General features: G+C 54.2%; 1 protein-coding gene and 1 long non-coding RNA gene across 4 annotated transcripts in view; one reads left to right on the forward strand and one right to left on the reverse strand.

Annotated features, from left to right (window-relative positions):
* Positions 1–652: 652 nt before the first annotated feature.
* LOC146765453 (uncharacterized) lies at positions 653–3916 on the reverse strand. The gene is made up of 3 exons (XR_014949975.1): positions 3788–3916; positions 2959–3041; positions 653–2279 (listed from the first exon to the last, which is right to left on the reverse strand). It is a non-coding gene; the product is annotated as an uncharacterized LOC146765453 (long non-coding RNA).
* An 856-nt stretch (positions 3917–4772) lies between these two features.
* KIRREL3 (kirre like nephrin family adhesion molecule 3) overlaps positions 4773–13692 on the forward strand; it is a 385133-nt gene continuing 376213 nt past the window's right edge. For 2 of the 3 annotated variants that reach the window (XM_077787972.2, XM_077787973.2), the window contains exon 1: positions 4773–5193. In XM_077787972.2, the coding sequence (XP_077644098.1) occupies positions 5133–5193 (61 nt within the window). In that variant the 5' untranslated portion in view covers positions 4773–5132. The remainder of the gene's footprint in view (positions 5194–13692) is intronic. The other variant, XM_077787974.2, reaches the window with a different exon arrangement.

Here is a 13692-nt window from a genome sequence, read left to right on the forward strand (position 1 = left end):
CCTCATCCCCTCTGCTCCAGCTGAACAACCCCAGTGCCCTCAGCCGCTCCTCCTGCGGCCCCTCCAGATCCTTTCCCATCTCCGTGTCCCTCCTTTGGACACTCTCCACCGGCTGCAGATGGATTTATTTTGTGGTGCTGAGGCTGCCCCCGGCCCTGGCGCTGAGGCTGCGCGGCCCCAGCCCAGCAGGACAATCCCTGCCCGGCCCAGCTGATGTCCCAGGGCACGGCGGCCTCTGGGCTGCGGGGCACGGCTGCCTCACGCAGCCTGAGCTGGGCTGCCTCACGCAGCCTGAGCTGGGCTGCCTCACGAAGCCTGAGCTGGGCTGCCTCACGAAGCCTGAGCTGGGCTGCCTCACGAAGCCTGAGCTGGGCTGCCTCACGCAGCCTGAGCTGGGCTGCCTCACAAAGCCTGAGCTGGGCTGCCTCACGCAGCCTGAGCTGGGCTGCCTCACAAAGCCTGAGCTGGGCTGCCTCACACCCTGGGCTGCCTCACAAAGCCTGCCCTGGGCTGCATCATGCCAATCTGCCCTGGGCTGCCTCACGCAGCCTGAGCTGGGCTGCCTCACGCCCTCAGCTGCCTCATGCCCTGGGCTGCCTCATGCCAATCTGCCCTGGGCTGCCTCACGAAGCCTGCCCTGGGCTGCCTCACAAAGCCTGAGCTGGGCTGCCTCACGAAGCCTGAGCTGGGCTGCCTCACGCCCTCAGCTGCCTCACGCCCTCAGCTGCCTCATGCAGCCCACCCATGCCAGCCTGCCCTCACAGAACTCCCAGGTCCCTTCCTGTGCTGCTCCCCAGCCCCTCACTCCCCAGGCTGTCCCTACACAGCTTTGCTCCAGGGGGATGTGGCAAGGCCCTGTGAGCTCCCCGAGCTGCTCCAGGGCAGGCTGAGGCTGGAGATCCGCTCACAGCGGTGCTCAGCAGGGAAGGTCCCGGTTCCATCCCTGCTCCTGAGCCCCAGCTCCAGCCTCCCCCACAGCTCCTCCCCCTGGCTCCCCTCACACAGAGGGGGTGCCAGGCTGGAGTAGGAAGCTGAACCCAAAATGCTGTCAGAGCTCTTTTCTTTCTTGTTTTTAACCCTCAAAGCTTCTCCCTCCCCTCCCCTGCTGTTCCAGGCCCTGCCTCTGGCTGCCCATCCTGCTGCAGACCCGCTGTTGGAGAGCTCTATCGAGTGCCACAGGCTGAGGGGCTTTGGCAGCTCTCCACACAGCCGGGAGGAACAGCAGACAAGGAGAGAAAAGAGCCCAGGCTCTCCCATGATCTGCTTCCCTGGCCTTCCCCGGGCTGCTTTCAAAGAGGATCCGTGGGAGATGTGGAAAGGGCTGGCGCTTTTTGGCTGGGGCTGCTCTGGAAAGCGAGGCAGCAGCAGAGCTGGAACACTCAAACTCCTCTCATGTCCTAGGCAGAGGGGCAGGCAGAGCTGGGGAATTTTGGGAGGAGCTGCCTTCACTCTTGCAGGGAAAAGCAGTGGCACTGTGTCTACCTCCAGCCAAGTGAAAAGGTTTTCTTTTTTCTCCCTGTTTTCTGCCCTCTCCAAGAGCATCTCAGGAATGGGGTGACCTCCTGGGAGGAAAAACACAGCCCCAGATATCCCCCCAAAACCCCAGCCTGGCTTTGCTGCACCCTGCCATCCCCAAGGATATCCTTGGCACCTCCACGACCTCTCAGCCCCAAAAGTGCAGCGAGGTCCTGCAGCGTGGGACAAGGGCTGTGCCTCTCTCCTATGATTTGGAGGGACAGCTGTGCTTTCCTCCATTCCTTTATCCCATTTTTTTTGCTTTCCAATCAGGAGTCAGCCTACCTTGGAAGCATTTGTGCTGCAAACAGGTGACAAGGGGGAGTGGTGCTCTGCAGAGGGGAAACTGAGGCACAAGGGATGTGCTTCCTTAAAGCCATGGGGGAATCTCTGAAACAGGAGCAGGGGAAACCTCCAAGTCCCAGCTCCATGTTTTTCCACCAGGACTCTGCACAGCTTTCACTTGTCATCTGTATTTTTAAATGACAAGGAAAAGATTTTCTAAACCAGGGAAACGTGATTATTTTCCTTTCTCTCTCTCTTCCAGGTGCTTGGCTTAGCGTTGTAATACCACAAGAATGAAATCCATCTGAGTTGCTGTTGTCCTGCTGCTTAAAACCCCATTTTCTGTCAATATTGCTTCATTTTGATCAAGCTGCTTACATGTTTTATATTATTCTCTTTTTTCCCCCTCCATTTTGCTGCAGCATTTTCAGAACATTTTGTTTCTTGCACTTTCTGGTAAATACTTCTCAGTAAATAGCCTGGAAGTAAGAGAGGCAAAGGCATGAGAAAGTCTGGGCTTTCATTGTTGTGGTGTTTCGTATCTATTACATTTGTCAATGTGGAATTTAAGAAAAAAAAAAAAAAAAAGGGAGGGGTGGGGGGAAAGAGGAATTTGCCTGTTTTATCCTCACTGGTGTTCAGACAGAGAGGTTGAACATTTGCTTCTGGAATTGCCCTTTGCCTTTAGATACTGCACAGGGCAGGTGTGTATCCCCAAATTCCACAGGGAGATGTGGACACAGGGCTGGGAGCAGGGGGTGCAAAGGGACCCCCTTTGCAGCTGTAGATGCAAACCTGGTCCCAGCACCAGGGCAGAGCCACCCAGCACCAGCTTAATATTCCTCCCCAAAGGCTGTTCCCCACAGCTCCCTGATTTTCTCAGCTTTTTAATTGGAATGATTCATTTCCTTCCACAACACAGCGCAGATTTAAATGAGATATCCGAGAGGAGCAGCTAATAATCCGTTTGCACTCGATTTGCTCTCCTGAATCAGGTGGAGGGGAGCTGATCTTGCAGGACGCTGCTCAGGCTGCAGCAAGCCAAAATTATGTCAGGAAGCTGATTTTTTTTTTATGTGCCTGGTCCTCTAAATCAAATTTGACTACCAATGTAGTCGAAACCACAGAGGTAATCAGTTAATAAAACTTCGTACTTACCTGCTACTTCCACTCAAGGATTTAAAGCCCTTTGCAAAGGTCAGTATTGCAATGATGAGAATTTTCCAGCTGAAATGTTTTCACTGGGAAGGAGAAATAAGAAGGGAAAAAAAAAAAAAAAGAAGAGAAAAATATTCATGATTCCTGGAAGTTAAAAATTCTGCTGTTTTGGATGCAGGCAAGGAATAATATTTTTTGTGAGAGGAAAAGAAGAAATTGCCATGCAAATGTTAATGGTGTTTTGAAGCTTCACAGGAAAGCCTGACTTGTGTAGCAGCCTTAATATACATTAGTACCCCTCGTCTGCAAGCAAACAACATTTTGCAGAATAAACTGAAACACAACAGGGAGAGCCTTGGAATTATTTAGAAATCTAATTCCCACTGAAATCAGGCACTGAGCAATTTATTCCACATACATTTAAATCAGTGCTGCTGCCAGAAAAAAAGTACACCAAAAAATGCACCACCTGTAACCTGCCAGGCACGGGGACACCACTGCAGCTGTGGCCACTGCCAGAATCCCTGCCAGGGCTGGAGGTGATGTCCTGGTGGAAAATGCATTCCAGGAGTGGAGAAATGCAAGCTCCAAGCCCCACTTTTGCACCTCTTTCTCCCAGGGACATGAGCAGGCAGGGATGGGCAAACCAGCACACGTGGACAAACCCAAATAAGCTTGATTTCCTTAGGGATGCAGGCTAAAAATAATAATAAAAGCTCTTCATTTGCAGGGTGACTCCCCCTGCGCTGAGAGCAGAGCCTGCGTGCAGTGCTTGTGTTTCAATCAATAAAACTCAGTTCCACGCTGCTCCAAAGCCAGGTTTACCCACCTGGCACCAGTTTAGCTTGTTAGCACAAGTGCATTTTAGAAAGTTATCCTTTTATAGCCACACCAGGGCTGGTAGTCATGGTTTGACCATGGTTTAGCCATGGTCCCACCAAGGTAAGCAGGAAGCTCCAGAACAGCAGGAAGAGCTGTGCAGCCTTTTTTTTTTTTTTTTTTTTTTTCAAACTCACCTTGCAGTAATTAAAGTCCACAGCTGTAATTACTTTCTCATTTTGGTTTAATAATTGCCTCAGCCATCCCCACATGCCCCTCAGACTGGTGATGAGGGAGGCTCTGGCCTTGGTAGGCATATAAAGTGTAGTGGTAAGCAATGATTTTATTGTTTTGAATTTGATTTTTGGGCACCTCTATTCTGCCCCCAGACTCCTGCTGGGTGAAAATTAAAGGATGTTAAAAAAAAAACTACAAAAGTATAAAAATTGTGATTAAAGAGAGGCCCTTTTGTCCCTTTGCCCAGTCCTGCAAAATGACAGTGGGAAGTGCTTGTACAGGATCCCAACATTACAAACAAAACTTTATTTTGTGGGGAGGTAGGGTATTTTTAATTTTCATTCCCAGCTCCAATGTATGCTTTGCGGAGGTGTGAAGAGCTGCTGCTCCCCTCCTGGAGGAAATGAGGGTACAGCTCTGGGGGGGTCTCCCAGAGGAGTCCCCCCATCTCCAGCTCGCTCTGGACTTGTGGGAGGTTGTTGGATATAATTTATCTCGGGGGTGGGGTGGGCACACGACATACACACATTATGTCCCCCTCTCTTTTGCCGGAATTTTGGGAGTATTCCCCTGTCTTTCAGGGGGAGGCTCTGGCTGCCCCCCTGAAAGGAGGGGAAGGCACGGACTGCCCGGCAGGGAGGTGAGGAGGGGTCCAGCGCTGCCGGGACCGATGGACACCAACCCCCCCGCGTTAAATTCCGAGCTGGGGCGGGCAGAGCCGCGCAGGTGTTGGCGCTGCTGCTTTGGGTGCCCCGTTGGGCGGCGGCGGGGGTGAGCATCCCTTCCTCCCGCACACCGGGGCCGGAGCAGCCCCGGCGCTGCCCGCTCCCCCCGGCGCGCAGCGCTCTGGGGAGGGGGCGATGCGCGAACCTTCCTCCCCGCGCCGAGCCGGCTGCGCGCAAGTTACTCCCCCTTTCCCCGGCACTTTGCCTCCCTCCCCTTCCCCCCCGCTCCAAAAGCCGGGCTGCGCCGCCGAGGCTCCGCCAGTGAAGGCAGCGCTGCCGGGGGAGGAGCTGGGGGGGCGGCGATGGAGCCGCGCGAGCGGAGCCGGCGGGCGGCGGCCTGAAGCCCCCGCCGGCAGCGGCAGCGGAGCCCCGAGCCCGAGCCCACCCTGAGGAATGAGCGCTTTCCAGGCAGACCTCCTCCTCCTGCTGCTCGGCTGCCTCCTGCTCAGCCACGGTAGGACCCCGCACTTTCCGAGCGGGGCGGACGCGAGGAGCCGAGGGGGGGTCCCCTGCTCGGGGTGGGGTGCGGGGGCTGCGTGCGGGTTTTGCGAGGGGAGCAGGGTGCGGGGGAGAGAGGGAGGATTGCAGAGTTTTCCCTCCTGCATCCCCGCCGAGGCGGCTTACCGTTCTTTCCTTTAAAAATAAGCAAAAAATCTTTAGTATGCAAATGAGTGCTTTCTGTTCCAGCTTGGTAAATTGGATCGGGTTTGTGTGTAAACACGGCTTGGCTGAGTAACAGCCCCCCACACCTCCCTCTCGCCCCCATCGCCTCCCGGTGCTTCCCCCGGTGCAGGAGGGCGATGGATGCTCAGTTTCGGTGCCGCGGAGGAGCCGCTCGGGCTGGCGGCAGCGGCTCCAGCCCGGGGACAGGAGCCTGCGGCCGAGGAGCCGGGCTAGGGAGCGATTTGCGCCGGGGGGCTGCGAGGAAGGAGAGTTGCTCCCAATGCAGGCAGCCCGGGGGAGGTGGGCACCCCGCGGGGGTGTCACCGCCCCATCCCACCTCCCCACAGCGCGGGCAGGAGCGTGGGAATCCGCAGGAATTCACCCCGCAACTTTGCAACCTGCTTGATTCCCACGCAAAAAATAAATGTAAAAAAAAAAAAAAAGGATTAGGGAAGAGGGTGCGTTTTGGGAAGCTGTATCTGACATGGTGCTGGGTGGCTGCTCCTGGACTATCTGTCACCTGTGGAAAACGCTGAGCTGCAGCCAGACCCCGGCTTCGCCTCTGTGCTGCTCATCCCCCCCCAACGCCGGTGTCAAATCCCATCTGTGTCACGCCGCCGTGGTCCCCACGCCAGCTTTTGTGAGGGTACGGCTTGGGGATGCTTGGGAAAAAAAGAAAAAAGGGATAAAAAAACCCCAAACCCACGCAGCTAGTCCATCTGTTGATTAAATGAAGGATAAAACTTTTGGAGAGAGTAGTGCTTCTCCACGGGCAGCTGGTTTTTTGCTCAGCCAGACAGTGCTGAACATCCCCCACCATACGCTGGGTTTCACCCTATTCCCCGAGCAGGGACGCCTTGTTTGTGGTGTCTGTGCTCCTGGTTATCCTTCCCTCTTTTCCTGGGCTCGGATGTGATGTTGGGCTCTTATACCGTTTTCCCTTTTCTCTTCCCTCACTCCCTGCTTGTACTAATATTCCTTCGGGGAGAAAGCTGTGTTTGCATTTGCCTTTGCTGCTGCACAAAAGAAACCCACTGTGTCCTCGGTGTGGGTTTCTGGCTGAACAAACCTGAACTCTCGCTGGTACAGCAGGGCAGCGGCGGGGCCGGGCGGAGCAGCAATTTGGGAGCTGCTCCCGGCCTTCCGCATCCCTCGCTGCTCGCACGGACCCTGTCAGTCCCTGCAGGTCAAATGGCACTTTGCTGGCGGGGCTGGAGAAGTTTGTGAGCGGGCTCCAGCCGGGATTTGTTGGGTTCTCCCCCCGCTCCTTCCTTTTGCAGCCATAATTTTAATGTGGGTTAATGCACTTTTTAATAGCGCTGGCGTTGGGAAGCCACGGCGGCTCCTCGGCTCTGCTGCCTGAGCTCAGCCGGTTTGTCTCCTGCAGGATCGTGCATCTGCTACCTGCTTATTCATGCCGGGTTAGGAGGCACAGAGAGCGCCTTGCAGAGCATTTTCTCGGCTGTTTTCTCCCACAGGATGAGCCAAGAGCGTTTCTGTGGAGTTGCCACTCTCCAGCAGCACCGTGGCTCTTCCCGTGCAGAGGATCCCTAACAGGATTTAATGCCCAGGGCTCCTTCAGCCACACGGTGCTGTGGGGAGGAAAGGCCTGGATGGAGGTGCTGAAGCTGATTTTCCAGCACGTGTTGTGTTTGCCTCCCCTCCAGCAGCAGCTGTGGTGTGTCCAGATGTGGTGGCACTGGCTGGTGGTGACAGAGGTGTCCCTAAGGTGTGGGATTGGGATGCTGTGTGGGCACGCATGGGGCAGCCCTGCCTTGCCCAGGAGGAGCTGCTGATCCAAAACTCACTTCAAGGGACCACTAAAATCACTTGTTTCTGCCCTTCAGGAGTTTCAGGAGCTCCTTTTTGTGGGCAAGGGTCAGGAAGGGCTGTGTTTTCTTGCCAAAGTGGCTTGAAGGGATTTGCCAGAATTAAATTCCCCTGAGACAAAGGCAGCAGTGCTGGACGGATCACCTATGCTAAAAACCCTACTTGGGATCTCTGATCTGGACACTACTTAAAAAAAAAAATCTTATCTCAAACCTCCCCAAAAGGGCATTTTCCATCACGGGATTTGTACACTTGTGCCCTTGGGTTTGCATTTCATGGGCATCCTGGTGATATCCTGGCATCCTGCTGTTCCTGCAGCCCATGCAGGCTGGAACTTGGGCTTCCAAAGGAGCTTGCAGGAGGAGGAAGCTGCTTTTTTCTCCACTCTGGGGCCATGCTGCACCTGGGCACCCCAGGCATGGCTCAGCCTGGGAGGGAGGAAGATCTGTCCCACAGCTCACTGCTTCAGGGGGTCTGGGCAGAACAAATTGCCTTCCCTGGGGCATCCTCTGTCTTTCCCCCTTGCAAATAGTCTGAAGAAGCCTGTGCTGGCTCTTTCTGAGGGTTGATAGGTCAGTGCTCCAGGGCTGGTTTGCCCTGGTACCACTCACACCAAACTGTCAGGGCCACGACTTTGGTGGGAGGGAGAGAAAGTCGCAGCACAAGTGGCGTCCTGTGGAGATGGGATGTGTGGTACCCTTGGTGGGGAGGAATTGCTGCTGCCATGAATCTGCCTGCCTTTGCTTCTGCCTGGGGAATAACTCACCCATCCCTCCCCTGCTGCAGTGCCAGCCAAACTGGGGGAGGCTGGAGACAACTGGGGGAGGCTGGAGACAACTGGGGAAGGTGTCTCGGTGTGGGAGGTGGGGCTGTGGGGAGAGCACCACTGAAGAGACACCTGCAGCCACCTCCTCCTCTCACTGGCCTGTACTAGATGGATTTGGCAGCATCTTAAATTTACCTTGGATGGGAAGATTTCTGCCTGTCTGGGGCTCTCTTTCCAAAGGCATGTTTGCTTTCCCTCAGGGTGATGAATACCAAGTTCTCTGGGTGTTGCAGGGTATGTTTTTCTCCTTCACAGTTCACTTGGTTCCTCCCTGGAAGCAAATGCTTTACAATCTTCTGTCAGAGGGGCCATTATCTGCAGCAGTGGCTCAACTTCCCCCTGGCTCAGCAGCAGCCCCCAGGTGGAGAAGGGTGAAATCATGCTGATGAGAGAAACCAGGCCAGTTCCACCCACCAACACTGATTTGGACCAAGAGATGAGGATTTTCACATCTTGGGGGTGGTTAGTGGATGATGGGGAGGGAAAATACAAGGTTTGGGGTGCTGGGAGTGTGTGTGCAAGAGCTGGGGCCCTTGGGGGGTTTCTGTGTCTGACAGCCACGAGTCTGTTAATGAAAAGCCTGGAAATCTGTGGTTGTGTTCCCTCTTCCGTGTTAATTCCTCCTGCCATGTGGAGAGCAGGGCAGCTTTGCAAGGGGAGTGTGTTGGGCTGTTCTTAAACCCAGCAGGGCAGTGTCAGCACTGGGAGCTGTTTGGGAAGCATCAGGAGTGGAAGCATCCAGTGAGCTTTAAAAATGATGGTGAGGAAGAGCTCCTGAAGCCCAAGAGGTCGCACCTCAGGATATTCTGTGGTTCTGGGACTGGAAATGGTTGAGTAGAAGACAGAGATGGTTTGGAAAGTGCTTTGTGAGGTGCTGCTGGTGGAAAGGTGAAGGTTTGGTGGGGGCAATGCATTCCTTCCATGGGAAGGAAACTGAAGTAAGCCTCAAGATAAAACTGGTGTTGTCCAGTCTGTGCTGTCCCAGAGGAATGGTGCAGAATTGCCTCCTCCAACACCTGTTTCAACACAATTTAGGTTTCCCATCTCCCATCTGTACCTCCTGCAGTGAGAGCCACGTGAGGGCCACTGATGACTTTGCTCAAATCAGCTTTTCTTGCAAGGTTTCAGCTCTCAGAAAAGCACAGGAGGGAGGAGCTGGGGTTTTGCTCAGGTGCCCTGTGCCAGAGGGAGGGGAGCTGGGCAGATGTTCCTCCTCGGAGTTAACACCACATCCCCACCAATCTCCCCCTTCCAAGGTTAAGCAGAGGTGCCCAGGCAGTTTATGCACAGCACATCTCAGGCTGATGTCGATTATTTCTGTGCTTTCCTGTTGGTTTAGGGGACACCAACTGGAGTCTGAACGTGCCTAGAAATCCCTGACAGGTTCCCAGCACCGCGTGTCACCGGCTCCAGCCACTCTGTAGTCAGACTGCAAATGTTAGGATAAAAAAGCTCCGTGCTCTTCTTTCTTTTGTAGCTGTAAATAAAGAGGGGAGAGGCCAATGTGCCCCTTAGGTTGTGAGCTGGCTGAGGATCAAGGGCTTTGAATAAACTGTTTTCTTCCTGTGAGCAGCCTGTGATGGAGAGTGTGGCTGCTCCAAACCTCTGATTTAATGATTGGCTTTGCAAGTTTGTACAGTGCTCTCAGCTCCTCAGCACGCTGGGTGCAGGGGGCTTTATGGAAATGCTGCTGGAGAATTGGCTTTACATCACTTCCAGAATCCTTCCAGTAGGATTAAACAGCTTCTATTTCTTTATTTATTTAAAGCCCAGCAAATTTATACCAACAATTGCTGAAGTCCTAATTTATCTTCTGTTCAGGAGCAGTACAAGTTTTTCCTTTGGCTTCATTGAGAGGCACCTCTGGCCAAAGAGAGCAACAGAGCCACTGTGACCATGTACAAGCTTATTTTATAAATCAATAGGTAGTGAAACAAATTGGTTGTAAATCAGTCTCTTATTTGCTGAGATTTAAGGCCTTTGTGTAGCTGTGAGTTTTCGAGGTGGTCTGCCCTGCCTTCAGTGCTGGCACATGGCCTGGCTCTTGCAGGGATGTGGGAACCCAGTACTCATTTCAAACACACCAGAGAAGTGCAGGATTTCTTGCCTGGGAAGAAATAAAGTTTAAAACCTGTGCTCATCTTTTCAGGCAAAGGTTGAGCAGCAGGATCCTGGTGCTGCTCAGATCTCAGGGGTTTCCATTCCTCCTCTGTGCTGCACCTCATGGCGCATCTGTGCTCCAGACTGTTGGAAGGGGGGAAGAGGAAAGTATCCATTTCTGAATTGTGCCTTGTGGCAGGACAGAGAAAATGCTGGGATTTGGTCTTGGAAACGGTGGCCTAACAGATGTCCTGGTTCAATATGCCCTTTGAGCATAGCCGAGCCTGTTTATTCATTGCCTCGCTGGCAAGGCCCACACTCAAGTGTTTGCCTTTCCCTGGTGGCAGCAGCAGCCTCCAAAGTGGAGCAAAGGAGCTGGAGGTCACTTGGCTGTTACATGGCTCTTCCTTTTACCGACTTGCATTAAACAGCTTAAATCTAAATGTGCTTTTAGTGCCTGTGAGCGATGGGCTCTGGGCGTCCTGCCTCTCCAGTGTCACATGCTGGAGAAGTGGGAGGTGGAACACTCGCATTGTTAAATTCAGATGCTAACTTGGGGATAAGATCTTGTCTTAATGTGTTCATTCAACGCCCCCACTCGCAACAAAAGCTACAGCAGCTTTTGGTCTGCTGCGTTTGGGGTGGAGCAGGATGTAATTGGTTTTTGAGGGCTTTGCCATAACTGCTGCTCATTAACCATTGATGCAGGCACGGTCAGACTTTCAACTCAGATAATAGATGCTGTCTTTTGTTTGCAATTACTTTGCATTGGGTGGAATTGCCGCGCAGGTTTCACATGTGTGTGGTCCTGTGGTGGCTAATTCACCTCCTAAGGGCTGCTGGATTTATCTTCTGGGCTCTGGGGTTGTCATGCTCAACATGAGGCAAAGGCAGTGGTGAGCCCCCTGCCTGGCTGGGCCAGGCCTGGGAGGATGCAGCAGCACCTCCTGAACATTTCAGGAGCCTTCTGGGTGAGAAACCCCAACATTGTGGGAGGGGAAATAGAAATGGAGCAAATTCCATAATGTGGTTTTTCTGAGGAGCTCTGCCCAGCAGGACACGCACTGCAGGCAGGAGGAGCCCTGCTGATCACGGGTGAAACGTGCACCGATGGTGGAAGGGATGAGCTCCCTCAACCTTCCCCATGGATGAGGGATCAATCTCTGTGCTGTGGGCCAGGAGTGAGTGGAAGAAGCCACAGGGTTTAGAGTCCCACCTTGCATTTTGGGCAGGTTATCATTAACTTGATATCACCTAACTCATTAAAAGGTCAGAAAGGAAAGGCCTGAATCCCTCTCGGGTGCCTGTTGTCCCGTCCCCCTCCCACCCTCTGCATAAATGAGTATTCAAGCAGTCTGCTGCCAGTCAGTGAATGTCAATATTGGATAAGTGTTTCCTTTATATCACTGCAATTTAGCATAAGCTGCTTGGAAACAAATGTCTTCCATAAGCATGAGGTGTTTCAGTAAGTACACAGTCAACATTACTATGAGGATTAAATAAATGTCAGCCCCACTTGTATGCTCAGCAGCGAGTTAAGACAGCCGAACTTGCATAATGGCCAGCACGGCAGGAACAACGGCAGGGACTTTGAGAGTCTCTCAAAAAAGTGGGATGGAAGGAGCTGCTTTGGATGGATCTGAAGCCCCTGGATCAGAAGGGGATGTGGAGACAGGTGCAGGGGTAGCTGATGATGGGAAGGAATCCTTTCCTGTGAGGATGGGGAGGCCTGGCACAGAGGAGCTGTGCCATATCCCTGGGAGCGTCCAAGGCCAGGTTGGATGGGAACCTGAGCAACCTGGGGTAGTGAATGTCATGCCTGGCCATGGCAGGGGGGTGGAATGAGATGCATTTCAAGATCCCTTCCAACCCAAACCATTCTGATTCTCTGGTGTGGAGTGCAAAGAGATGCATGGAGCTTCCTTTTGGACAACCAGGCCTGCTCTTTCTTTGGTGCTGGCTGCAAACCAAAGATGAAAACGTGGTTTGGCCAATATTGGCTGGATTTGGTGAGGCTGCTGGCTCAGGAGGAGCAGGCTCCTCCTGCAGAGCTGCCCAGGTGACCAGTGCTAGGCTGGATCTGCGTCTGCCTTTCCCAGTGCAAACTGGAAGTTGCTTGATTGTGGTTGGTGAGACCAAGGATGAGGCTCCTCACTGCTGTGTGAGGAACTGTGAGCTCCGATTCACCTCCAGCTCAAGGAGATGAGGAGAGGGTGACACTGGTCCATGCTGGCAGCGTTGTGGGGCCTGCAGGTGCTGCAGGGTGATGGTCACCTCTGGCTGCTTTGCCTTCAGGTGTTGGGTGAGAGTTTCTCTCTGCCCAGCATGAAAAGGCCTCTGGCTTCTCTAGAGGGATTAAAACCCAGCCAGCACATGGAGATGTTGCTGAGGCGGCTGAGGCTTGACTCTTTCCCTCAAGCTGTCTGCAAGAAAAGCCTCCTCTTTACCACTCCTTTCTTTGCATCTTCACCTGCCACTCTGAGATGTCGCTTGGTGCTGTCTCGGTCAGCCCATGGCAAGTTCTGCCAGCGAGGAGAAAAGCACGGGGAGCGTGGTGGGGGCTGAGCTGGCTGTGTTTCCACCGCCGGCCATGCAGAACCGCTGCTCTCTCCCCAGCTGGCAAGGCGCTGACTGCAGCCACTTGTTCCCAGCTGCACAGAAATAACTGGAGACAAACCCGTTATCGCTCAGATGAGCCTTATCAGCTCCCCTGATGTCTGCGAGCTCTCGTTCCCCGCGGAGTGCGCTCAGTGCCGGCCGTGGCCGCTCCCGGTGACCCGAGCCGCGTCCCAGCCTGTCCGGCTGCCGCAGCTTTCCGAGGATTTCTGCCTCCTCGCCCAGCGCGATCCCGGCGGACACGGGGGTGTCCCCGTAACCCCGGCTGCGGAGCAGAGCGCCGGGGCGGCACGGGGGCAGGAATGGCCGGGTGTTTCGGCTGCAGAGCAGGTCACCTGGCGGAGCCGCTGCGGGTTTCACCCTCACCGCTCCCGTTCCGCCTGGCGGTGGCAGCAGCCGCGCTCGCATGGAGCCGAGCGCCGCGCTCCCACCTGCGAGTCACCTCCGCAAAGGGCCGAGGTGACCGCTGGGCTCCATCGCTGCGGGGATGCTCAGAGCACCGCGCCTGGCCCCCGGGGCTCGCCTAAGGCCGTGCCCTCGGAACGGAGAGGTTGTTTGAGTGCTGGGCTGGGACGAGAGCTGCGGACACTCCGGAGTTGGCACCCCAGTGTGTGGCTGGACACTGTCCAGGAGGAGCCTGAGGTGACCCTGCCTGGGAGCGCATCGTGTGTGAGTGCCGTGGGCTGCTCCGCAGGCAGGAAGGGTCGCGGTGTGGGAGGGGTATTGTAAATGCAGGCGAACCCAATGGGAAGAAATGACGATGTATGACTCAGTTCAGAAGGCTGAATTATTTCTTTATTATAACTATGCTAAAATACATCAATATACTATATAAAAGGAGGATACTAAAACGACATACTACTTTTTCTGACTCTAACACAACTCGTGACCCTCTCTGAGTCCAGACCCAGGTGGGTT

Source organism: Lonchura striata, chromosome 24 (assembly GCF_050655825.1).
Source record: "Lonchura striata isolate lonStrDom1 chromosome 24, ASM5065582v1, whole genome shotgun sequence".
In the NCBI taxonomy this organism is placed as follows: Eukaryota; Metazoa; Chordata; class Aves; order Passeriformes; family Estrildidae; genus Lonchura; species Lonchura striata.